The sequence below is a fragment of the Gambusia affinis genome, linkage group LG09, assembly GCF_019740435.1.
Source record: "Gambusia affinis linkage group LG09, SWU_Gaff_1.0, whole genome shotgun sequence".
NCBI lineage: Eukaryota > Metazoa > Chordata > Actinopteri > Cyprinodontiformes > Poeciliidae > Gambusia > Gambusia affinis.
Window position 1 is genome coordinate 19703713 of NC_057876.1, and position 24703 is coordinate 19728415.

General features: G+C 37.2%; 1 protein-coding gene across 1 annotated transcript in view; it reads left to right on the forward strand.

Moving 5' to 3' along the window:
* Positions 1-5015: 5015 nt before the first annotated feature.
* atp8a1 (ATPase phospholipid transporting 8A1) overlaps positions 5016-24703 on the forward strand; it is a 99085-nt gene continuing 79397 nt past the window's right edge. Inside the window, exons 1-2 of the mRNA XM_044127822.1 lie at positions 5016-5439; positions 21953-22067. Coding sequence (XP_043983757.1) covers positions 5391-5439; positions 21953-22067 — 164 coding nt within the window. The 5' untranslated portion in view covers positions 5016-5390. The remainder of the gene's footprint in view (positions 5440-21952; positions 22068-24703) is intronic.

Sequence of the window (24703 nt, forward strand, 5' to 3'; positions counted from 1 at the left end):
GATTCATCAATAATCAGTAAATAAAAACATTGCCAGTATTTTCATATAGCGCCTGACAAATATACTTATAGGCTACCTCTTGAAAACTTTCACATCTTGTCCCATTTTAACACAAACCTTATTGAAATTTATTGATTTCAAATGAAGATCTGAAAAGTGTGTCAGGTGTATTTATTCAGCTTTCTTTACTCCCAAAATGAGATCATGGCACAACTGCAAACATTCTGGTCCTCACTGATTGACAGGTTGGGCAAAAGAATGAATGAGAGAAGTAGTCAAAATCACCACGTAAAATCAAGTTTATTTGCATAACACATTTCAGCATTTCAAATATTTCAAAATGCATAAAGCGTAAAACAAAAGAATAAACACTACATTACAAAACAAAGAAAAGTAATAAGAGAAATGCAATCCACACTTAAATTAATTTATGTTAATTTATCATTAATTGAAGAAAACTCTAAACAAATGTGCTTTTAGCATGATTTAGAGGAACTCTGTGTTTCAACAGTTTCACAGTTTTCTGAACGTTTGTTCCAGATTAGAGGAGCACATAAACTGAAAGCTGCTTCTCTGTATTTGGTTCGGATTCTGGGGATGCAGAGACTCGAACCAGAAGACCTGAGTACTGTGGAAGGTTGATCCAGTGACAACAGAATGTTATTGTGCTGTGGTACCAAGCCATTCACTGATTTACAAACCATCAAGAGTGTTTTAAAGAAAAGAGAATCAAGACAAATGGCTCCCTTGTATGCACATACATAAACATTTGAAAAAAAATAAAAAATCCCAGAGGACCTGCAGACAAGAACAGCTCAGGTTTTTGGAGAAGGTGTTGACTGGACAATTATCTGTTTTTCTTGTAGTGCCTGAATGAAAGGCATTGTTGAAAGAAAGCTATATTAAGCCTCTTTTGCTGTTGCCCCTGGTTACATAGGAGACATACCAAACACGTGGAAGATGTTTGGGTCAGATGAAGCTAAAATTAAAAATTTGATTGCATAAAATACTGTGTGCACTTATGATTGCACATCACCCTGAAAACACAATCCATAAAATACAATATAGTTTGTGATTTGACCAACAATGTGAAATAGTTCAAGTGGCATAAAGGTGCTGTAGCTCAAGCATAAACCAAAAGCTCTGGTATAATTTTAACTGTTGAATAAACCAGTAATATGGTGTATCTGTTAGTTTGTTTTTACAAAGAAAATATCCCAAATGGTCCCTTGCAAAAGAAGTCTATTTCTAAGGGGTTGCATATCCTCTCTCAGCATCTTAGAAGAATCTTTCAGTTTAGAAACACACTCAGAAGCAAAAGGGAACAGAAATGGTGACATGTCATGTACATTTTTAGAAGCTGAGTTTCATCCTTGTGATTGGTAGTTCAGTCTTTACTTTAAGTAAGCTCTCAGTTCTATTTCATGCCACTAAAGAAAAAAAAAAAACCTTGTGCGTAATTCTCTGAAAGCAGATTGAAAATCCATCTAAGTATGGATCCGGTAAATTTGTTGCAGGTTTTATTCTACGGTCTCCTCCTAATGCAGCCTCTCTAAACAGCAGTAAAGTGGCACAGGGGGTGAACTACAGAGATGAAAGAAAGGCTAAAAGAAGGATGAGACACAACATCAATTAGGGACATTGAAAATATATCGCTGTTTGATGCAGGGATTTAAAAGCGAGGTTAAAAGAGAGTTGTGAAGTATTCTCTGACAGTTCTCAGAGACTCAGACAGTTAAATTTATTTTTCTGCATAACTCTGATTTATTTATTGATGGGAGGATTTCTCCTTAAACATTTCCTTGACCTATTAAGACTGTACACGTCACCACCACTTGTCTGTTTTAGGATTTGATCGGTGTATTTTCATCTCTAAAAGTACTGCACATAAAAATTAATACAGATACTCGAAAGGTCAATGGCCATCACAATAGCTACATGTCAAGGTGTCAAGCATAATGGTAGCATCATGCCATCAGTGATCAAAAAACACATTAAAATGGATTTAAGAATGGACAAAGCAGGATGCTTCTCAAATGTGAACCATGTTTTTAAAAAGTGGAAATGTGCCACTAGACTTTTAGATGACCTCTAGAGAGCTCCAGACTTTTAGATGACCTCTGCTCAGAAAAGTGTCTTGTTAATGGCTACAAAAATGGTTTGCTTCAAAGAAAATATATCCAAATAATTGTGGGGGGTGAAAATATTTGAACTTGGATATATAATTTAGAAACTGCTAGGATTAGATAAAAAACCTACTTCTGGAAACCTCTGTAGAAAATCTGAAGATCCCTAACCATGAACCTAAATGTGGCATTTATCAATAGATTTACAGCTGATTTATTTTCTTCTGACAGCTTAAAAGGAAACAAAATAGGTCACAGGTTTGAATTTGAATTTACTTATTATCTAAGTAAATAGACAGCCTTGTCTATTTACTTACTCTATGAAAATAAATAATTTTCAGAAAGCAGACTCATAAAAGCTGTAAAACAAGAAATCACTCCTGCTGTTTACAGCTGACACAGATATTAGCAGCAGTAGGAATCAGGATAGCTGGCTGAATGCGTCATTGTTTGGACTGGGAATGCTATAAGACAGAAAACCAGAGCAACTCGCACATAGTCAAAAAGGCAGGCTTCCTGTCACTGTTTCTTAGCAACGGTGGGAACTAAAGAGCCAAATCCCCGTGGTGGTGGGCTGATGTTGAATTAGGTGGAGGGGAGGGAAAGAAAGGAAATCTGCAGAGGAGATGTTTCTGTAGCAGGCAAATGGGAAAGCATGGATGTTTTTGGTGTTTGCTAATTATTTTTAGATGGGATGAAGCTTGACCTTCTCTTAGAAAACACGACTGCTTTGGATTTTCTGGATGTTTCATGCAAATCTTTAACATTTCTAAGAGCATTTCAAGAAAGAAAGTAGAATATCTTAAATGCTTTCCAAAAATAGATGTTGAACAGCTTAAATTCAGAGTTTTACAATGGTTACTGTAAGCATTATTACAAAAAAAAAAAAAAAAAAAATCCATCTGTACTGTATCTGCAGTTCTCTCAAGCAACAGCAGTGGAGCTGCTGCTGCACAAATGGCGTTGGAGCTGTGATTAACATTTTAACCGCAATGTGAATGAGTACAGAAAGCAATGCACAGCAGATAGGCAGCAGAGATGGGGTAGTTGCTGCTCACTCCCTCTGTTTTTGCATGCAGATCTTTTAAGTGTCTAGTTTCAGATCACTGAGCATCCAGCCGATTCATGACAAGAGCGTGACACATTGACGGGGGATATAAAGGAAACTGTGGGCCAGAGTAAATCACCTGTGGATTACATCTTTTGCTGAGCTCGTCTCAACACAATGACTGATAGCAGTGTCTGCTTACAGCTGCTTAGTGTTGATGCTGTGGTCTGTATCCAGGTCTGGATCCACATGCACTACTTTGTGAGTTATATTATGGGAAAGTTAGTTCAACTGGTTTATTTATGGGTTTTGCATCATCATCCATAAAAGGGGTTGACTAAGCAACATTTTCTCCAAAAATGTATGTTTAATGTATAAGCAACAACCTTCACCTGCCTGAGTACAGGTAAAAAATAGATACTTGTTGCTAGGAAAAGGGAAATATGAAGTAGAGAGAATGCAAATCATAGAGATTTTTTTAGAACCTTGTTAGTAGATCGGTTCTTTATTTTTGCTTTAAAGCATCTTAAACTCACTCACATGGAAAAAACAGCAAGGTCCTTCTAGGCCTTATGTCCTAGTTGAAACAAAGCTTAACCAACAATTTATTCATTAAAGATTTATAGGAGCTCATAGAAATGTATGCAGTCCAAGATTATTTAGCTTACTTATCTTCATTAGAGATTAGATAACCAACACAGGCCTAAGTGCAAATCACCATAGTGCCCCCTAAAGCACAGCTAAATAGAGAAGTTTAAATGAGTACATATTTTAAGACATAATGAAATATACATGCTTTATTTGTACATATTTTAATCAGAACTTGGATATCCATAATGTTATATAATGCATAAATGAACCATGACACTATGGTGTTATGTTTTTCCTTTGTTGTTCAGGGTTCTGGTTTGTCTTATGTTGTCTTCTCTAGTTCACCACACAGGTTTTCTACAGACATTAGGTCTGGAGAATGAGAAGGCTGTAGAAGGAGATTGATTATATCTTTGATGAATAGTCAGAAACGAAAAGGCTATTTTCCGACATCACTCCCAAACAATTGATTGGTATTTAGATAGTGTATAATGGATATTATTCAGACTCGATGACCTTAAGATGAAATTTTTGCTGCAGTTCTTCATAAGTGAACTTTGGTTTTGCATTTGCTCCTCAAACATACTGCTCTCTGTGCGCATAATTTAAACCTGGAGTCTCTTGCAAATTAGTGACTACTGTCAAAAAGAAATTGAACTATGTGCAATGTCCAAGTTATATACAAGAAACAAACAAACAAACAAAAAAAATCACAGAATACTTGCGGGTCTAGTTAACTCTTATAATGTAGATTATCAAAGAAATATAAAAACACTAAATAAAAATAACTTTTTTGAGAGATTGTTACAGTATACAGTAAAAAAAACTGCAAACAGTGAGCAAAAAAATAATAAAAAAACAACTATTATTTTTAATGTCTTCAGATTTACTTTAAGGCTTGGTCTACAGTATTCACCACCAGTGCCATGTAAATCCATCAATTAATTTTATTTCCGGCTTTATTCCCAATAAAAACACAAAATTAATAATCAGTGATGCGCCAACTCCCCTTTTGTAAACATCTACTGCAGAGGGGGGAGGTCTTCACTCCGACTGGCAGATTTTTAAAGAAAACGAAAAATTTTTACGTCAAACTTTATGAGCCATAATGATTAATCAAACTCCGGATGTTTTTTATATTCATAGGTTAACTGAATTATTTAACTAATACACGTAGAGTACTGGCAGTTATTTTGGTTCGACCTTTTCCATTCCCCCCCGGTGAGCTCATGTGGTACGGTCCATATTGTGAAGCGGCACCGTCTTCCCTCGCTTCAGTTTGGGTTAAGTCCGCGTCCACTCCCTAGGAAATGAAGGCGTGTAAAGGTTTAATTCTGGCCGTGTGACACTGGGATGCTGGAGGGCTTGTGAACCGCTGGGCTGCTTAACCATGTCCCCTTCAGCTACGGCGAAATTTAACGGAGGCTGCTTTCAATTCGCCCACCTCTCTCATTAGCACATAGAAAGTGCAGTCCGCATGAGAGCGGCTCCTCCGCTGCATTTCAGACGGGGTTTCGACATTCCTTGACGGTCGAGCAGCAGCCGCACCAGCCGCCGCCGCGGGGTGCAGAACCCACGAGCTTCGGCCGCTTGACAGGTGCCGTCGCTCGGCTGTGCTTGGAGAGATGCCTCCCGTCCAGAGAACGATGTCCGATCTTCGTACTCGAGCGGAGGGTATGTAAATGCAGTTGTAATCAGCTTTATGTAAATGAGAAGCCGCTGGAGAGCATATATAGCAGTTTATGAATATTTATTTAATATAGCTGCAAGAAGGCCTTCTGGTATGAGCTGAGGGTAAGTGTAGAAACTTCTTAGTTAAAGCTGTGCAAACTGGCGTCAAGGATATAAGTTTCAGAAACGAGGCATGTCTCGTGTCAAAACAAATCCGGAAATGAAAATAAAAATCATCCTTTAAAAAAGTGCTTTTTGACACTTGAAATTTTGTAAGATTATCCATACTAATGTAACTCTTTCACTTATAAGGCAAACTAACTTATTGTTATTGTATTGTTATGACAGACTGAGATATTTTAGTGCATATTCGTAAAGTAAAGGGAACTACATTGCTTTCAGGATGTAGTTCCCTGAAAGCTACAGGGAACTACATGATGTTCCATCTAGAGATCAAGATTTTTATTCGTTGCTCATTTTAAAACTAGTTCAAGCTCAGTCAGGTTTAATGGAGACGGTCAGTGAACATTAGTTTAGGGTTAGGCCTTTCTAACACACAGGCAGCAATCTTAATTAGTAACTGGTCACATATGTAAACATGGAGGCTTAGGATCCTCTTGAGAAAATAACCTAAATACCAAAAATAGTCATGAGAAAGCAGATCAATTTTGTAAATACAGGAAACGATATTAAAACCGGGCTTAAATAAATAAAAGCAACATAATGGTGACTATATTGGCTAAATGTGTTGCCCTTGGACCACTTTTAATTTGACTCAGCAAAAATGCTTGCATGCTAAACCAAAACTCAGGGACAGAAGCCATTTTCATTTTGCAAATCAGAAAGCTGGATGAATGAATGTGCAGGCTGTATGTTGCTGCTGGAAGGCGAACCTCCCTCCAGTGTCAAATCTTTTACAAAATACTTTCCTCTTAGACTGCTCTGGCTTTTGCTCCATCGATCTTCCCATCAACTATGACCAGCGTCCCTGTCCCAGAGCATGATGCAATCTCCACAAAGTGTCACTGAGGATTTTTTGTGCTATGTTTGTCTTCCATCATTCATAGCTTTTTGGCATATATAAAAAAATTATTTTGGTCTCATTTGACCAGAGTACCTTCACCCACACACTCGCCATGTTCACTACATGACAAACGTTGAACAGGACTTCTTATGGCTTCTCCAGATGTATAGTTCTACTGAAAAATACATTCAGTTGGGATTTATCAGTAGGTTTCCACTCCAGTTCTTTTGTTTGTTTGTGAAGTACAACATAAACTCTTCAAGATTTTATAGTTATGAGAAAACTTGTTTACCTTTTGTTTATGAAAGTTGCTCAGTAGATTTGAGTTTTTGGGTGCATTTCTTTTTTTCAGGAGCTTACCGCATAGCCCAGCACATCCATGCTCACCACAGGGTGCAGGTGCAGTCAGTTTTGAAGTGTTCGACCCTTCACATCCCTGATTTGATGCTGGCGCTGACCTCAGACCTCTCAGGACAGGGGCTGAATATATCTGCAGTGATCAATATTATATCTTGTGATTTATGACCCTTCCTGCAGTTTCTGTTTTTCTTTACACCAAATGTAGAGTCTGTGCTGATGTGATTTGATTAAGCCCAAGTTTGATTTATACACTGGCTAATTCCCCATTCTGAATTATGGCTGCCTACTATATTATTTGGCTGCATTACAACTAGCTCGCCCTGTAGAAGTGAAATGAAGCAAATTCATTGAGGGTTTTCTTTTTGCTTATCTACCTCCTAAAATGTTGTGGATGAACCTAAAAACATGGACAACTCATAGTTATTGACTAACGGTGAATTTCTATGCATTGACTTTGCAGAGCAAAGTAGAACTAGCTGCCAGCAGTACTTGATATTGGTGTTGAAGTCTGTTCACCCGCCTATCAACAGATAATTCAGAAGAGAAACAGTTCACAGCTTGACGATTGCCAGGCTCATATCAAGTGGCACTTTTCTCACCTCTGTCTATTTCTGTATTTGAGTTTTGAAAAAATACAAAACTATTTTTTTTTTTTCCAAAAAACATTCTTAACAGATGGCTACAGAACAACATAAAAAAGCAAAAACTATTTGCTGAAAGAAGAAATTTAGGTCTTGCTGAAAGAAACGGATGAAATGGTTTCTTTAGAACTGTTAACATCATTGTACATGGACAGTGAAATTGGAAGATGACCTCGAAATTGGACAATTTTCAGTTTGTGTCATAGTGATGACCTGCTGTTTTGAGTTGGAAAAAATAGAATTTTTTTTTTTCCAAGCCACACTGAGCTCTTCCAGGCTACAATTGCCTTTGGTGTTGCTACGGTTACTAGGGGAATCAGACCAAAGGTTTCCCGTTTTGTTTAAATTAGCAGGGTGTTAAAAAGGAAGTTTCAGGACGTCCAAGAATGTAACAATCAATTTTAAAAAGGAAACTTTGGGGTTTTTGGTGGTTTGTTGGTAAAACTTGCTCAACATCACAGTTGATCTTGGTATGATTCCCGGTCTCGGATCATTTGCTGGAAACTTTTCCCATTTTCACCCGATAGAGCATTCTGGATTTAGTAATTTTAGTAGTTAATAGAATTTTAGTAGAATTCTCAGAGGATATATTGTGCTATCTATAATATCAACGGAAACTTAATAAAACTTAGTGCACTAATCATGCTAATACTAAAGTCAGTTTAAAATCTCATGTCCTTGTTCTAAAATAATGAGGACAAACTACAGTTGTAGGACAAACTGCACAGTTGTAGGAAAGTCCTGTTTTACAGTGACTTATATATAAGGCAATACTGTAGTGCTTTCTCAATTTATTTATTTTCTTTTTCATTTTGCTTTCTCAATTTCTAATATTAGTAATTGACTACTCATAACAGGATGATTGTATAGGAATATTTTGAATGCTGTTCTTGTATCCTTTTATGTCAAAGTATTTGAAGAGAAATTAGAATCAGCTATAATCTGCAGGGCAAAGCTTTTCAGAAACCATAGATTGGCCCTTAATAAATTTCTGATTGGTACATCCTTACTTTGTGCCAACGTCTCATCACAGATTGTTGCTATTCTTTAGGTGCTCTTAAACACTTTGCTGGTAGAATCCTAAATAATTTAATACAAAATATAGATTTTCTCCAAAACTGTTGACAATGTAGATACTGGAGTCTCAAGAATAAAAACATTAATTATGCAGCAGCTATTGCTTTCATGCTTACACTACTTTTTAGTTTTACAAAGAGGAAAGAGTTGAGCTCTTTTCCTATCTGTGAGCTTGATAAGCTATGAAGCAGCCTCATGGCTTTGAATTTTTCCATTTGAATGGACAGGCCAGTGTATAAGTCATAATTAGTAGCATGATAAATCAAAATGAGCTAAATAACTTCCATTTTGATAAATTTTTTGTAAAGGAACATTGTGTTTACAGAGACGTCATAATCCATTTTATTTATTGGTTTTGCCTGTTGTGGCTCATTTTGAATATTTAAAATATTTTCCAGTTCCAGTGTCAAGTGATTTTTACAAAAATGAAAGTTTATGGGTGTTTGAGATGACATTCTGACATTATTATGCCATGAAAATGATCTCAATAAAACAATATTCTAATTTATCGCAATAGTTATTTCCAGCAATTTATCTTCCAGCAAAATTAGTTATTGTGACAGGCCTGGCTGTAATTATTCTTGGTGTTTTTATGAGAGTCAAACCAAACTCCCCAACCAGTTTTTTTATTTTTATTTTAATCACCCCAGCACACGGGGCAGACATCCATCTAGCAAGGGCAACCCTCTGCCAGGCTTACCACCTAATCCATCAGCGGCCCGTCCGTCAGCTCTGCATGCTGCGCACACTCCTCGGTCTTGGCCTCCACGTGTTACTTCACTCTGTGTCACTGTTCTTTACTGTGTGGTGGAAACATCAAGCATCTCGGCCAATCTGTTGGAATGTGTTGCCAAAATAACCCTATCAAGTACACTTGGCACACATGTGACACACGAAGCGATCGGCACATTTAATGTGTAAATCAGCAACAAAAAGCAGGCACCTTTAGATTCTGATCTCTTGAACACAAATTTCCATGGACAATAGAAGGTGATTGATAACTTCTTCCTTGGTCTAGAAGGAGAAGCTGACAAATGCCACCAACAGTTAAAATGACATGCAGAAAGGGACAAGCGTCGAGTTTGCTATCTTAGCTTGCATGCTTATCTGCATGTGGGTGAAATCCCTTCGTGTAGTTTACTCTAATGATGAGAACAGGCTGGTAAAACCTGTCCTGACAGGAAGCTGTTGCTTAGTTCCACTGCCAACATGCTTTTTCTGTGAGACACAAAATAATCTGCTGTTTCTTTAAGCCCTATACCTCTCTCTCTGCCTGCCTGTCTGTCTTAAGGTTTTATTCCCAAGTGTAAGTGAAGCGGGATGTTCCCCCTGTAGCATTTCAATAACACCAGCTAAGACTCAGTCTGTCTGAATTGTGGTATCAGCATGAAGGGAGAGACTGGAGGGGGACAGACTTCTCTCTTCTGAAGGGATCCAGAGCTACCTGTGTGCCCTGTGGATCACCGGCTGATAATAATGTGGCACAGAAGCCCAACACACCACTGAAGCCCAACACACCACTAAATCCCTCGTCTTGAGCTGCCAATGTGATATATCAAGTCCCCTCAGGCTTTCCTTCTCTATGTGCTGCCATGGGACGTCTCCGCTTCTCTGCTTTCTGTTTAACGTCTTGCCTTCATCGGTTACCTGCAGCCATTCTAACCTTGTTACTCTTCAGACACTCGACTGCGCTCACTTCAATAACTCTCCTCTGTGCATAGCAAACTGCTGCATTAGGTATAAGAACTATTGTGCAATTGCAGACAAAAAGGAGGTACAGTTTCTTAAATGTGGAGAACGCAAAGGCAACTTCAGACCAGTATGTTTTTAACAGTGTTTACTTTAATCCCAGTTTTGCCTATAACGCCCTTTTTGAACTTACTGATTGCTAATTTTACAGCGTTCTAGTTTGGAAATTCCTTGTGTTGTGAAAGCCAAAAGTACATCTTTTAGAATGCATAATAAAATACTAATTAGGTAAATGATCAACTGTGTATCATTTACACAGTTAAACTTTTTAAACTTTTGCACAACATCGTATGACCAGTCTTAGTTGTATTTGCTCTTTAGATATTTTAGTGTTTTCTGATAAAAGCAATAGAATTGCATCTTTGTGTTTGTTTGAAATCGGTGTTTTGGCTAGAGATTATATCTGGATTGTGCAAAGATGCAATGTTTGGTAAGAGCTATGCATTCGCGCGCCAATGTTTGGGCAGCTGCATTAACATTTTCACCCGTTGATGTCCTCTCGGATTTTTAAGTTTGGTGATGCTGAAGCTCATGGAAAGTGATGGGAAAATCTTGGTGATTGAAAAGAAATAAGAGTGAGAAAAACTATAACAACTGTTGTCAACACAAAATTCAACATAAAAAAAGCATAGATGCATGCTTTCCTGCACCATGAAACCAGATTCATCTTGATTGGACCTGACTGATCAGCCAGTTGGAAACTCAAAAATGATTCTTCTTTTCCCAGTCAGTGATCACACCGTGCAAAGTGGTACCAGGTCATGCTGACAACAATAATCTTTGGTCTGGGCACTGATACTAGGTAAAAAGTATTTTCATTTTAGTTAAGATGTTTGAGGGTGTATTCACACCAGCCCTGTTAAGTCCGCTTCAATCAAAATCTAGTATTTTGACTAGAATGTCCGGGGAGGTGTAAATATGCAATTAAACTTATGTGGACAAAAAATAAAAATAAAAAAAATCAAACTCTAGTCTTTCTAAAGACTAGAGACTTTAGAGTCTCGCAAACCTGTTTGTGAGTTTATCAAACTCCAAACAATCCTAGCAGTTGTCTGTTGTTTTTTTGATCAGGGTGTGTCTCTGACACAGCAAAAAAATGCAACAAGGTTATGTGCAAGAATACAGCCAATAAGGCTGTGGGATGATGAGGTCGGATGAAGAAGTGTTGGCAGGCTCTCCACAGGAAAGCAGCACCAACAATGGTGGGTAAGATGAAACTCCTGCTGTCCTTCACCTCCCTGTGCACCTCCATCCTCCCAGAGCTTGTGGATTTTATGAGCCTGATTGTGTCTAATTTAGATTTTGGCTTAACAAGGTCATAGTGCCTCTTCTATACATGGATAATTCTAACTATCCATGTATAGAATCAAGTATCTATACATAGATACTTGATTCTATACTTTATATGTATAGAATCAACTATACATAGATAGTATAGTTGATTCTATACCATCAACTATAGATAGATTCAAACTATCTATCTATAAATGGATAGTTTGAACTATCCATGTATAGAAGCCTTTTTCTTTTTAATATTGTATCACATATATCTATGTGCATTTGTGATACTAGCTCATAGTTCTGAGTTTAGATATCTAAGGCAATATCTGGGTTAAAAGAAACTCTAACCTAATCTACATTTTTCTTTAATTTATAGTCCTGCAATATTTGACATATGTAGGTCATGTTCTGTAGATGGTGATGTTAATGGCACATGAAGTGATCGCCTTCATGAGAGTCTGTGCTCCTGCAATAGAAGTGCCAAAACTAATATTAACAGATGACCTGCTTTGAAGATTTAGGCCTGAATCAGTTAGAGGTATGAGGTCCACATAAATGTTTCCTCAATGCACTTAAGAAAAGGACTTGTTCTCTGCAGACATGCAATATAATTTACAGATGTTTCTGGCAAATGGTCTCATCAGATGCGACACATCAGGTTAATTGACATCATTTAAAACACTGACTAGGAATTTAATTGTTATCATCTGCTATTTCATTATTGCAGCTATTTATAGATGCTATTTGATGGAAATGAGCCTGGTTGTCTGTCATTTTATCCTTTTTTCATCTCAGTCTTTTTCTAATAAAAAATTAATTTTCTTGTCGGTTTTTGGTAAATGCCAAGTAAAATTTTTTAAATTACACTCTAAGGGTTTTTGAAAATGAAAATGCACATTGCATAATAATATATGGACAGAAACGTATATGTTGTATATTCATTCCTTTCACGTGATCTCTGAGCTATGGTAGTTTGTGCAGGTTATCTTCTTTTTATGAAGCATGAATAAACAGATGTACTTGTTTGTCTGTAAGTTTGAGTCCTACTAAACCGGTCAGACAGACAACGTCCTGGTTGTTATGCCTAATAAGTCTAACCCTGCAATAGTAACATAAAAACAAGTTTGGTCTGTTGTAGGCATGGGGTGTTATGAGGTTTTTGTTGAATGATGACCTTTAGTAAAAACAGTCATACTGGTATTTCCACAAAAAAGCTTAACATGATGCAATTGCTTTTTAAAAAATAATTATTTCTTGTTATGCAAAATAGTAATTGATTCATACCACTACAACTAAAATGTATTTAGTTTTGATTTTGATACATATAAGTAAACAAGACAATTGATCAAATAGGTTTTAATTTAGGATTAACATAAGTAAATTCCAAATTTACTTAAGTAAATTTAATAAATTTTGATGTTATGCCAAACATTAGCTCTTTATTCCATTCTGCTTTTTTTAGAGTAACATGAAGAGTATTAGCTGGTCAGTTATTCAGGTTGAGCCTGCGGTCACCCTTAAAAGCTTGACAACCACATTATTAATAACATTATTAGCTTAATTACGTTTTCACACAGTGACTGGAAATATTTCCAAAGAGACATTTATTCTTGTACAAAAAGGAAATGTTTAGCAGCCTTCATTCATCCTGCTGACAGATGGTGTGCAGCAAAAGGCATGGGTGGGGAAACATTGAGTTACAGCTTGGGTTCTTTTTCTGGCATCTCATTAATAGCACTTTTAAACATAAGAACAATGTGATGCAAAATTTTAGTTTTGAAGTTAAAATTCCTTAAAACTTATGTCTTGATAGCAATATCTGCTCTGTTTTGGTTGAAAGTATTTTCTAAATTATTTGTGTGATTATTCCTAATTTTCATTTTCTAATTGTAATGTAGAACACAGAAATTTGAAATTGTTTTAAAGCTGATTCCTATTGCCCTATTTGAAACAAAAGGAGGCAATTAATGTGATGTATTTTCAAAAATATTTTCATAAATATTTTTGAAAATATTTAAAGAAACATATTTGGAGTGGGGTTGCTTTTCAATTTTCAGTGTAGGCGTTATCTCTGATCCAGAGAAGATGTGTCTAATTAGTTTTGGCCTGATTAACTTTTCATGAATCTCTGCCAACAGAATGGCATTTAAAATTTTTATTTTTTTTTACATCACATCGTTTTCTTTGTTTATAGCTGAACACTAACAGAGCACATAATGGTCTTCGGTTCCTGCAATGTTTTTTTTCATGCAAGGTGCTAATTGGCCTTTATTAGTATTCCAACAAGCTATGCTAAGATTTGCATAACATCAGCATTTTAGCATGATCTATATTTAGGATGCTGGAAGCAGCCATTTTAACCTAAGAAATCTTTCAGGCCCCTCATTTGAAACAGTTTTGATGCCTTGATAACATCAATGTTGCTGACATTCAAAGCGTTTTCAGGGATCTACAAAGTGTATAGCATATGCTCTTGTGTTTGATCATTCATAAAGTCGCTCTGAGTGGAAAGGCTTGTCTCTTGGCAGATCCCTCACTAAGCTCAGCCAAGCCATCCCCGTGATGTCACTGCTAGACCGAGCTGCCTGCGTTGTCCCCGGACTTTCCGTCCCGCTACAGTCTGCCTGAGCCTATGAGGATCCAGATGGAGTCAAACAGGGCGGAGGGATTAATTCTGCAGCTGCCCTGTTGTTGTTGATGTGGGTGCTGGTTACAGCACTGAGGTCTGATAAGAGACTTATGGATGTAGCTTAGATTGGGTCAGTACCTATAGTCTCCAACAGCCCTTCCTTCCATTCACAAACAGTGAAAAGATAGAAAGGGATGATTTTATCTCTGGGACTTTGGTGGCTATGAATAGACTGCAGCCTTGAATAGGCTGCTCTGTCCACTAAAATATTTATCTGGGTTGAATGCATCATGTAGAGAGTTGGTGCCGCTATAAAGATATAAAGGGATGTGGTATATTAAGCCAACTTTGAAAACCCATTAAGAGATCACAAATGACATCACTTCTGAACTAATTTGAACTCTTAATGATGGTAAGGAGCCCATGTTTAAGTGCCATTCAACAATGAGCTCTGATGTTTTTCTTTCAGCTGGATTGACTGTTGTTCACTTCCTGGTGTTGGATAAGTGTTACTACCTCCCTGCTTCATATCCCCATTTCCTTTATTATTGAATAAGCTTTGAGTGAGCCTGATTCTGTCCAGGCAGACGGTTTGAATCACACTTTACTGACCTTTCAGGCTTATCGGTTCTAGCTTTGTCTCTGAGGGAGACTAGACAGGATGTGTTGTATTCTGAGAAATGTATAGCTGCTCCTATTTGAAAAATTTAGTTTTAAATGCCATACTTGACTGTGTACTTTAAAAATTACAGACCTAAGAGATAAGTGGTTATGTAGTTATTTGACAAACAAAATCCAATTGAGATACTTTATGAAAACATCAGAGTACAAAGATGTCAAATATGGCATCCTACAAGGTTTAGTGTTGATACATTTGAAATAAAACTAAAAGTCTAGTAAGCAATAACTTGTCTTTACAGCTCAAATAAATATTTGAGACAACATTGTTGATGGAATAGTTAAATCCAAGTAGGCTGACTGGTTTTTAAATTTAATAAAACAAAATGTACAATCTTTGGTTACTGATAGATTCAATTTTTGTTGAAAATTGTACGTTTTTTTTGGCTAACTTTAGATTTTAGTTGGAATAAAATGAAAGGTATTCATAGCAATGCACATTATAGTAAGATGCCCGGAGTTGCGCAGTTTCATACTTGCGTGGTTTATGTCTTCTACCATATTTGACTTGATGTTTGGAACTTTGGGTATGCACTTATGCGACTAACTGTAAACCTTTGATCTACAAAAAAAAAGAGAAAAAATAAAAATACAAAGGCAAGGCAACATACCAAGTCTGCTTAAAAATTTTAAGGTTTGGTTAATTTATTTATATGTAAATCTTGAAATAAATTGTGGCCAGAGCTTATGAATGAGAGATGATCATAGATGGGGAAAAAATATTCTAATAATGTGTGCATAAACTATATGTAATAATAATCAGACAAATGAAGCATCTTTATATTGGACAGAATTTGTTTTTTTAATAGGAATTTGTCTTGCTTGACATTTTCTCTGCTACGTACAATAGTCACCCAGCCTTTCTAGACTGACGGGGGAAGACCAGCATGTCATAGTTGAGTCTTCTGGACAGTTTTTCCCACTGGGCGCCCTGTCCAAAATATGTCCCTTCTCGTGACTATTGTTCCACCAGTCCACATCTTGGCTGACACAAGCAATAATCCTGACATCTGGCCGGCATCCAAACATATTACAACTCTCAGTGGCATTGATCCTTCCCCAAGAGGCTTTCCCTTCAGAGCTGTCTGCCACTCCTCACTACTCCAACTGAGCTTTATTTAGCCTTGTTGAGCGTCTGTGGTGTTCTAACTTGCTTAATATAGTACAGGACGATAATAATAAAGCTCACAGGAAGTTTTTGTCTGGTTTCTCTTCTTGTTATCATTATTATGAGTGGGATTGACATCATGACGCACAGTTATGATGTCAGAGTAAATTTTAGCATAAATATAGATCATGCTAAAATGTCAGAGCTAATGTAGCTTCTGGAAATAAAAAGCAGAACTTCCACTAAGACTTTAATAGCACTGGCCTCGATATGTTTTACACAGGCTGTTGTAGAACCAGTTGTAGAAATCTTCTCTTAACAGAGAAGATTTCAGAAAAGCTCTTTAAAAGGGCTCTGTGAAAACTTTATTTATTGAAACTGTAAACATTTTCATCTCATCGGTTTTTGCTGATGATGAGATGAACAATTACACACACATTTAAACTATAGGATTAATGTTGAATGTTAGATCAGTATTTGCAGTATTAGACCACTTTCCGGCTTCCACCCTGTTTCTCCTCCCCAATCCAATTAAAGTGTTCAACTCAAAGCCTTAAATTGGATCAGATGTATAAGAATAGTTGCTGCAACAGAAACTTGATGAGGGTCTTAGGCGAATAAGTGGTATAAAACAACTCAATAGAGGTAGACATCATGTTGGGAAGTTATTAAGCCATTGGAATTTAAGTTATACTTGGGAAACTATATTGAAAACTTGTGCGTTGTGATGAATTTTGCTGTTTAGACCATTAGTCCAGCCTTCCTGCAGATTGACTCCACCTCCACAGTATTGCACAGTGATTTGCTGAAGTTAGTCCTTGTTCTTCCTCACAACCTCAGACTGCTTGCTATAGTGGCACTTGATTTAGTTATACTCTTATAGCTGTCGATTAGAGGCCTTCCACCACACAGGAGATGCTCCAGTAAAGATCAGTGTGGGATTAATTTCTATTGTTTTTTTATTATTATTTTTAAGTGCAGCACCCTTAATTTTCAATAGTTTGTTCTTCTTATGAATCTTTCATAGATAAATCTCAGTTTGTTGTGTTGTTATACACAGGATTTTTCAATCCTCAGCTACTTTGGACATAAAATCAGCCAATACTTATTTGCGCCAGTAGATGGCAGTAGTGATTTAGCTTTGAGCGCGACTGACTGTCGCTTCTCTGCATTTTACAGCAGAAGTAGTAGGTTAACGGTTAGAAAAAAATGATCAGCGTCACAAGCTGTTTTTGTGTACTTATATCTATCAAAAACTTTTTTTGTGTCACAGGTGAGGTTAAACATACAGACTGTGTATAATAGGTTCAGTGATGTTTTATGGTGCTATGTTTCATTTTATAAAGTTCTCACAAAGTGACCGTACCAGTTATGTTTATTAGCTGAGTTTGGTTAGTTTTGGAAGCTAAGTCGCTACTTCCCACTGAGTCCTTAGTAGGACAGCGACGTTAACCATTAGATTACATGCTGTGGTGTGTGTTCTGGCTTTGATGGTTAAAATAAATTGTTGTCTTTGGTGTCTGACATTGTGCTCCAAAGCAGTAAAACTAATATCACTTTAGGTAACATTAAAATAACTCATTACAAAATGTAATTACAAAATGAAACTGTAATGACTTGAAAACTTGTAAGAACCAAAACTGAAATACTACAAGGAATAGACAGCTTCAAGTATCTTTGTCCTGGATTCTCTTTAATAAACCAACTTTTTTTCCTGTGAGATTTGGACACCCATCTGTTGTCACGCCCACCAGTTTGTCCCAGTTCAGACCCAAGCTTTCCAGACACGCATTTACCTCTACTAAGAGCTCACTCCCTGTTGTTGTCCCTTTCATTGACCGCATGCCTGCCAGCTCCTCCGTGATGCTAAATTCTGCATTGATCCCGCGAAGATGAGCATGGGCAGTGTCCCGTATGTCACAGCTCTCATCCAAAGCCAGGGAAAAATACCGGTACTCAAAATCATTCACGCTGTCTTTCAGTTGCAGCACCAGGTTCGTCGCGATGTCCTCAATCCTTCTCGTTACGTTTGCGGCGGGAGAGGGAGATGTTCTCAAAAGCGTCTTTATTCTCAGGACATATTAGCACTGCTTAATATACTCTCCGTCAGAGAAAGGTTTGCTCTTCCTAGCAATCTTGTGGGATATGACAAAACTTGCCTTGACTGCAGCTCCTCTAGATGCCAGGCGTTTTGTAAAAGTGTTTGTTGAGCTTGCAACTTGGCTACGAGTACAGACGACTCAGTGACGTGCTCTTTCTCTGAAAAGTTCTTGTATCTCTTTCTCGTGTTTGGTCACATAGTGACGGTGGATATTATATTCCTTTAACACAGCCACCTGCGCACCACAAACTAAACACACGGCCTTGCCTTTGACTTCAATAAAGAAATATTTCGCTGTCCATGCCTTGTTAAAAATGCAGAATTCGGAATCAACTTTTCTTTTTTTACCGTGAGATGACATTTTGTGGGGATCGTGTATTCGGCTGCTAGCATCACCTGTTGCTGTGCGTTAGCATTTACGTACGTGCATTCATAAACGGTGCGTCAAGCCCTTTCAAAATAAAAGACAGCTGTGTCGCATGCACACGAAAATACGGTGTTTTGTTTTGACTGGGGGGACGCGGGCCGGACAGGCATGCCCAACGGGCCATATCTGGCCCGCGGGCCTTAAAATGCCCAGGTCTGTTCTAATGCAATAAGTAGCATGTGATCAGGACCAACCTGAGTCTATACCAAGTCTATAGTCAGGGAATTCTCTCTGTGTTCCTGAAAGTTTGAGTGGTACTTTCCTGGTCTGCTCTTGGTATCACTCCAAACATTTAAATGAAAATAAGGAAAAAGGTGATACAATTTTTCTCAGAATTTATATTTTTCAGGTTTTAGTGTGATCTAGGCTGTCTGCCTTTCAGTTCCAATGCTTATACATTGGAGCTCAGTTACAACTTATCTCCTGTGACTATAAAGAAGCATAAAAAACAAGTTTAAATGTTACGCATCGATTGATTCAAGCATTTGATCATTTTGGTAATTAGCTAATTTTTATTAAGAATTCAGACATGTGGAAAGAGAAAAGAATATGGCAACTATGGAGACCTAAATTACTGAAGGACTTGGATGTTTATATTACAACCTCACACTTTAATATATTTTACTGGTATACAGACAAACACAATTAACATGGGAAAAAAAATTGAATTCCAAATATTAAATGTAGAGCATAAATATGTATTCAGTTCTCCTGAGTGAACACCGTGTACAATCATCTTTCACTGCCATTACAACTGACCATATTTCGGGTCTGCCTCTGCCAACTTCAGACATCTACAAACTTAAAACTTTTCATCTTTACAAAATAGTCTGACTGAGCTTATCAGGGGTTGTCATGGATTTGTTCCTGAACTTTGACTGGGTCTTTCCGACACATTATGGTGATTTGAAGATGGACCTTCACCCCAGTTTCTAGTCTTTTGCAGCCACTAACATATTTTCTTCCAGGATTTCTCAGTATTTAGCTCATTGTGTCTTCCCATTAACTCTCAGCATCTTTCCTCTGCCTTCTGGAAAGTATTCCCATAACATTATGCCACCCCCTCTGCTATTTCATCTTGGGGAAGGTATGCAAGAGGTGGTGAAAAGTTCATTTTCTATCTCATCTTACCACCACAGCGTCTTCTTGTGTTATTGTCTATTAACAATGATTTCTTCCTGCCTGTTTTTCCTTAAGGACAGGGTTTAGGTTTTCTTATGATTTTTATAGTTGTGCTTCTCTGCAGCTCCTCCAGAGTTGTAAGCCTTTTTGCTGTTTGGTGATAAATGCTCTCCTCCACAGCCTGTCAGTTTAGGTGGACAGCCATGTCCCAGTATGTTTGCAGATGTTTTATACTCTTTCTATTGTATGAGAGATGGTGTGAACTGGACTTTTTGAGATTCTCAAAGCTTGGAATATAGTTTTATAATTTAACCCTGCTTTAAATCCCCTCCTCCCCCTATTTATCCCTGAACCTCTTTGCTTTATTCCAAGCTTCACAAAGCTATTTCATCACCAGTGTTTTCTAACAAAGCTGAATTTACACTGAGTAAAACCTTAGTCGGTTATTGGAGGAACTGGATTTTAATTTAGGACTGCTGGAAAAAAGGGGGTTGAAAAGAAAATATATGTATTGGGTTTTTTTGGGGTTTTTTTTTATCTTTAAAACATTCAGTAAACAAGGACATTTTCTTTCACCTTCTCAATTATGCTTTGCTTTGTCTTTGTCTGTCACATTATGTTCCTTCAGAACTACAGTAAAGTTTTTGGTTGTAACACGGCAACAATTAGTTTTGCTGTACTTTTAAAAATAAGTGTCAGACCTTGCTAGTTCAAACTTGGCTTGCTTTTTATAAATTTCATTGATCATCCTGTTCTGCACCAAGGAGGCTTTTTCATGAGGCGCCTGCAGAACAGAGCCTGCTCATCTTGTGTTAGCCTTGCTTACAAAGTGATACCCTTGCCAGTTTTGGATTGGCTCCTTGCCAATAAAAAAAATTGCTTCACACTACCTTCATGAGTGTCTCTGCAACCCACATGCAGCCCCCGTTGCGCCTCAGTAGTGTTGTCCTTGCATCCCACTTTGTTGACCTCGGTGGGAGGCTGGGAGCCGACCAGCGCCTTGTGATTTCAGAAATGGAAGGAGAATTTTATCCAATCAACGAGAGGCTTTTAAAGGACAGAAGAGTTGCTTCCTTGTTTTAAAACTGCTTTATTTGGAAGAAAGAAAGTGTTGGTGGGTGAAAACAATAAAGTCGTTATTTTTCTTTACAGGATTAAAACAGAGTATTTTTGAAACTTTAGCCGTAAAACAAATTTTCAGTAAAATAGTTAAACTACACATTGATAAAGGCACTTTGGTGGTGGTGTTTCAAATCATCAGACTGCATTAGCTAATCTTCTCGCATAAGAGCTGTGCAGTCTCTGCAGCAGGATGTCACACTGGACAGGAAATTCAAAGAGATAATCAGACATATCCAGCAACAAAACAGCCCCCTGACTGTAAAATAGCAATTGAAATGTAGACTTTGTTACCATGTTTTAAGTAATCAGACCACAAACATTTACTTTCGCATACTTTTCTTTTATCTACTGGTTTAATGAGTGGGTGGTCTGTGCTCAAACTTCCTGTAGGAGAAAGGAATGATCATTGAGACAGACCACATTCTCTCCATGGTGTTTCACGATGCCTTTGGGTGACTTAAACACTCTGAGATTCCCAGTCTTTCACTGTTTGTCTTATTTAGCTGCACAAAATAGATGGACAATGTTCTTGTTTATCTTTTTAGATAGAGTTTTTATCACTTCATTTATACAATACAAATGCATCCCCTTCGGTTGGAGTTAACAGTGTTGTTGTTCATTCTTCATTAGTATAAAAGTCACATCTAATATGACAGGATGATTTCCTACTGCAAACTTTTGCTGTAGTGATTACAAGAAATTAGCTTGGCAACTCTGTAATATTTTCTAATTCCTCTTCCCACGTCTCTGATGTTTTAAACTTTTTACTGCTGTCAGATTATTGCTGCAAAGTTTAGGTGAGTGTTCTGTGAATGTAACTCTAAATGTTTCTTTGTCTTTGCTAATTCATTGTCTGCTTCATGACCAATTCAGTGACAGTTGACACTTGGTTTAGCCACACCCACTCTTTCAGATAATAGATTGATAGGAAATGTTGCAAATAATTCAAGACTAGAGTTACCATGTTTTTCAGTATCATCTACAACATCACTATATAAACAGTGAAATAATATAAGCAGTAAAACATCTAAAGTCTCCATAGACTTCCCCTGACTCCTGGTCTCCTACCAAGGTCTTTGATGTTATTCGCACTGGACAACTCAAAGACTTCAAAACAGCTTTTCTTCTTACGTCTTTAGGTTCTTTTGATGTTTTATTTGTTCTTTAGACTAAAACCTCCTTTCTTGCCTGATGCAGGATATGAAAAGACTGAGGACACATCAGAGAAGACGTCACTGGCTGACCAAGAAGATGCCCGGCTTATATACCTCAATCAGCCGCAGTTCACAAAGTTTTGCAGCAATCGTGTTAGGTAAGAGGGTTATTCATTGAAATGTGGCAAAGACAATAACTATGTGTGCATTATATCTAGTGACAGATCTGTGAGGTACAAAGGAGTCTCTATATTTAAGAGCTGAGTTAATGTTGTGTTGGGCAGCTCACTGGTCCACTTCATCAGGTGGTCAGTTTAAGCTTAAGTGGGGTTATTTACTGCTCCTTTTCTATCAAACAGTGCTGTTACAATACAATGGTGGCCAAGAAATGATCACAAAAACAATTTTACACAGATTTGTTGTTCGCTAAACTCAGGACCCAGTAGCAATGTCCTCTCAAGGAAACTGGATATATTTATTTATTTTTTGAAATTTTATAACACAAACTGAAGACTTGGTTTCCTTTCAAAGTTTTTTTTTCTTCATGGTTTCAGTCCCAAAATTTTACTTTTCTAATAACTTTTATTTTTGAGTAAATTGCTACTTTCCTGCTTTCTGTGAATGGTACAGAAAAATATTTTGTATTTTTAGGCTTTGTTCCTACATCCATCAATCCAATAACATTTCTATCCGTTTCTCATTTTTGTTTTTGTTCTTCTACTTTATGGAAGGTAAAAGGGACAAAATTAAATAAATGCATCATTAAATTATGAATTAAATGTACTATGAAATAAATAGCGTTTACTACTTGGATAATATGGCCATGTATTAAGGCTTTCCAAGCTGTAAATAAGTACATTCATAATGTTTTCTTGTGTAGTTGATAGGGAGCCTTTTTACTGATACATTATGAGCTGCACAGGTAGCGTTAAAGTGTTGTTGCCACTAGAAATGGATTAGAGCAGATGTTTCAGCCTGACCTTTCTACTTTGTTGCTCTTCTCCAGGGAGTACAGGGTTTTTGCCTTGAAGGTCAGAACTGTTCGGAAAATGCCGTCAGCTAGCATTCCTGCATGAGGAACTTGATATGTACTGTATATGTACACGCAGAGATGACTGTAAGCTGAACAGGTGTAGTAACAGAAGATTTTGAATGGAAACATGCACAAGCTATGCAGATTCTCACTGATTTTATTGTTCAATTGGCAACTCCGAAGAAGTGATAACATATTTTTAGTGGATCTAAGATGTATAAAACATTAACTGCAGAGACTTGCTGGCATCTGCTGTAGGTTCTTTTTCACTCTAGCCCAGATAAGCCTCCTGGAGTCCGGTGCCAGCGTGCCTCAGGGATCAGGATTAGAAAGTATTAATTAGGATGGCATGGTGAGATACTGTAATCAGTTATCCTGTGCTTTAATATTTCTACATTACATTACATCTCCACCTGGATTTGAATTTCCCCTGTTGGGATCAATAAAGTATTCGTCATCGTCATCATCGTTTTATATTAGTTTAATCATCAGAATACTTGTAGTCTACACCTTGATGGTCATTTAGGTTATTTACTCCGCCGGGTAAAGAAATTTACATATTAACAAAGCAAAGAAGAACTAAATGAGACTCAAATTAGGAACTCTCCGTTAGCTTTAAAACGTCATCATCGTTTTATATTAGCTTAATCATCAGAATACTTGTAGTCTACACCTTGATGGTCATTTAGGTTATTTACTCCGCCGGGTAAAGAAATTTACATATTAACAAAGCAAAGAAGAACTAAATGAGACTCAAATTAGGAACTCTCCGTTAGCTTTAAAGGGGGCCAGTATTATGCATAGTCCATGTACATAGTGCCATTTTATAGCACAGTCAAGTAACTACGTTACCTTCATATAAAATTTTTCTATATATTCAGGCTGCATACTTTTACTAACATTTCTTCAACAGTTTAGGTTCTCAAATCAGTGTACTATAGTGAAACTAATTTTACTAACTTAAATACATCTCAGTCTCAGTCTCCACCTGGATTAAATCCAAAGTGAAGGAGCTGTAGCTCATGTTATTGTGGATTGTTTACACACCTGTACTTCCTGCTGACAGACTAATTAATCTCTAATGTTGACAGTTTGTGTTGTGAAACGATGAGAGTGCCTTTTTCCTTGTTGGCCATCTATTGTGTGAAACGCATGGTACAGTTGATATGAACACACAAAGCACTAAATAGCCAGATAATGTGGAAAATGTTTTTTTAATCATCACGAGTTTCCAAAGCAAATCAGCAATGCATTTTACTGATTTTATAAGCATCCATGTGAGCTTCTGTGTATAAAGCTAAGCTCCATGTCACCATATCAAAGACACTACTGTCAAGTTAATGAGAAACATAGCTTAATGTTAAATGTTGTATATGCGATGGGACTGTAACGTGTAAGGATAAATTATGCTTATGTTGGTATTGTATCACCAGTCTTGGCAATACAGTGTATGTCCTATAATGCATTTCACTGATGAATACCATTGCAAATATTAGTGTGACACATCACATAAGTTATATAATTGTATAACTTATGTAATTGCCATCTCATTTAGATCATTCTCATCTCCAGTATAAGTTATGCAGATTCTCACTGATTTCATTGTTTAATTGGCAACTTACACCTAATCTTTGTCAGGTGGAAAGGCAATAAAATTAAAGGAAATGTTGCTTTGTGGTCAAATATGTGCATTTTTATGCTACTGTACATACCGTAGTTTCCATGCAACAGACTGCAATTCCGGTCTGGCATATACATGAC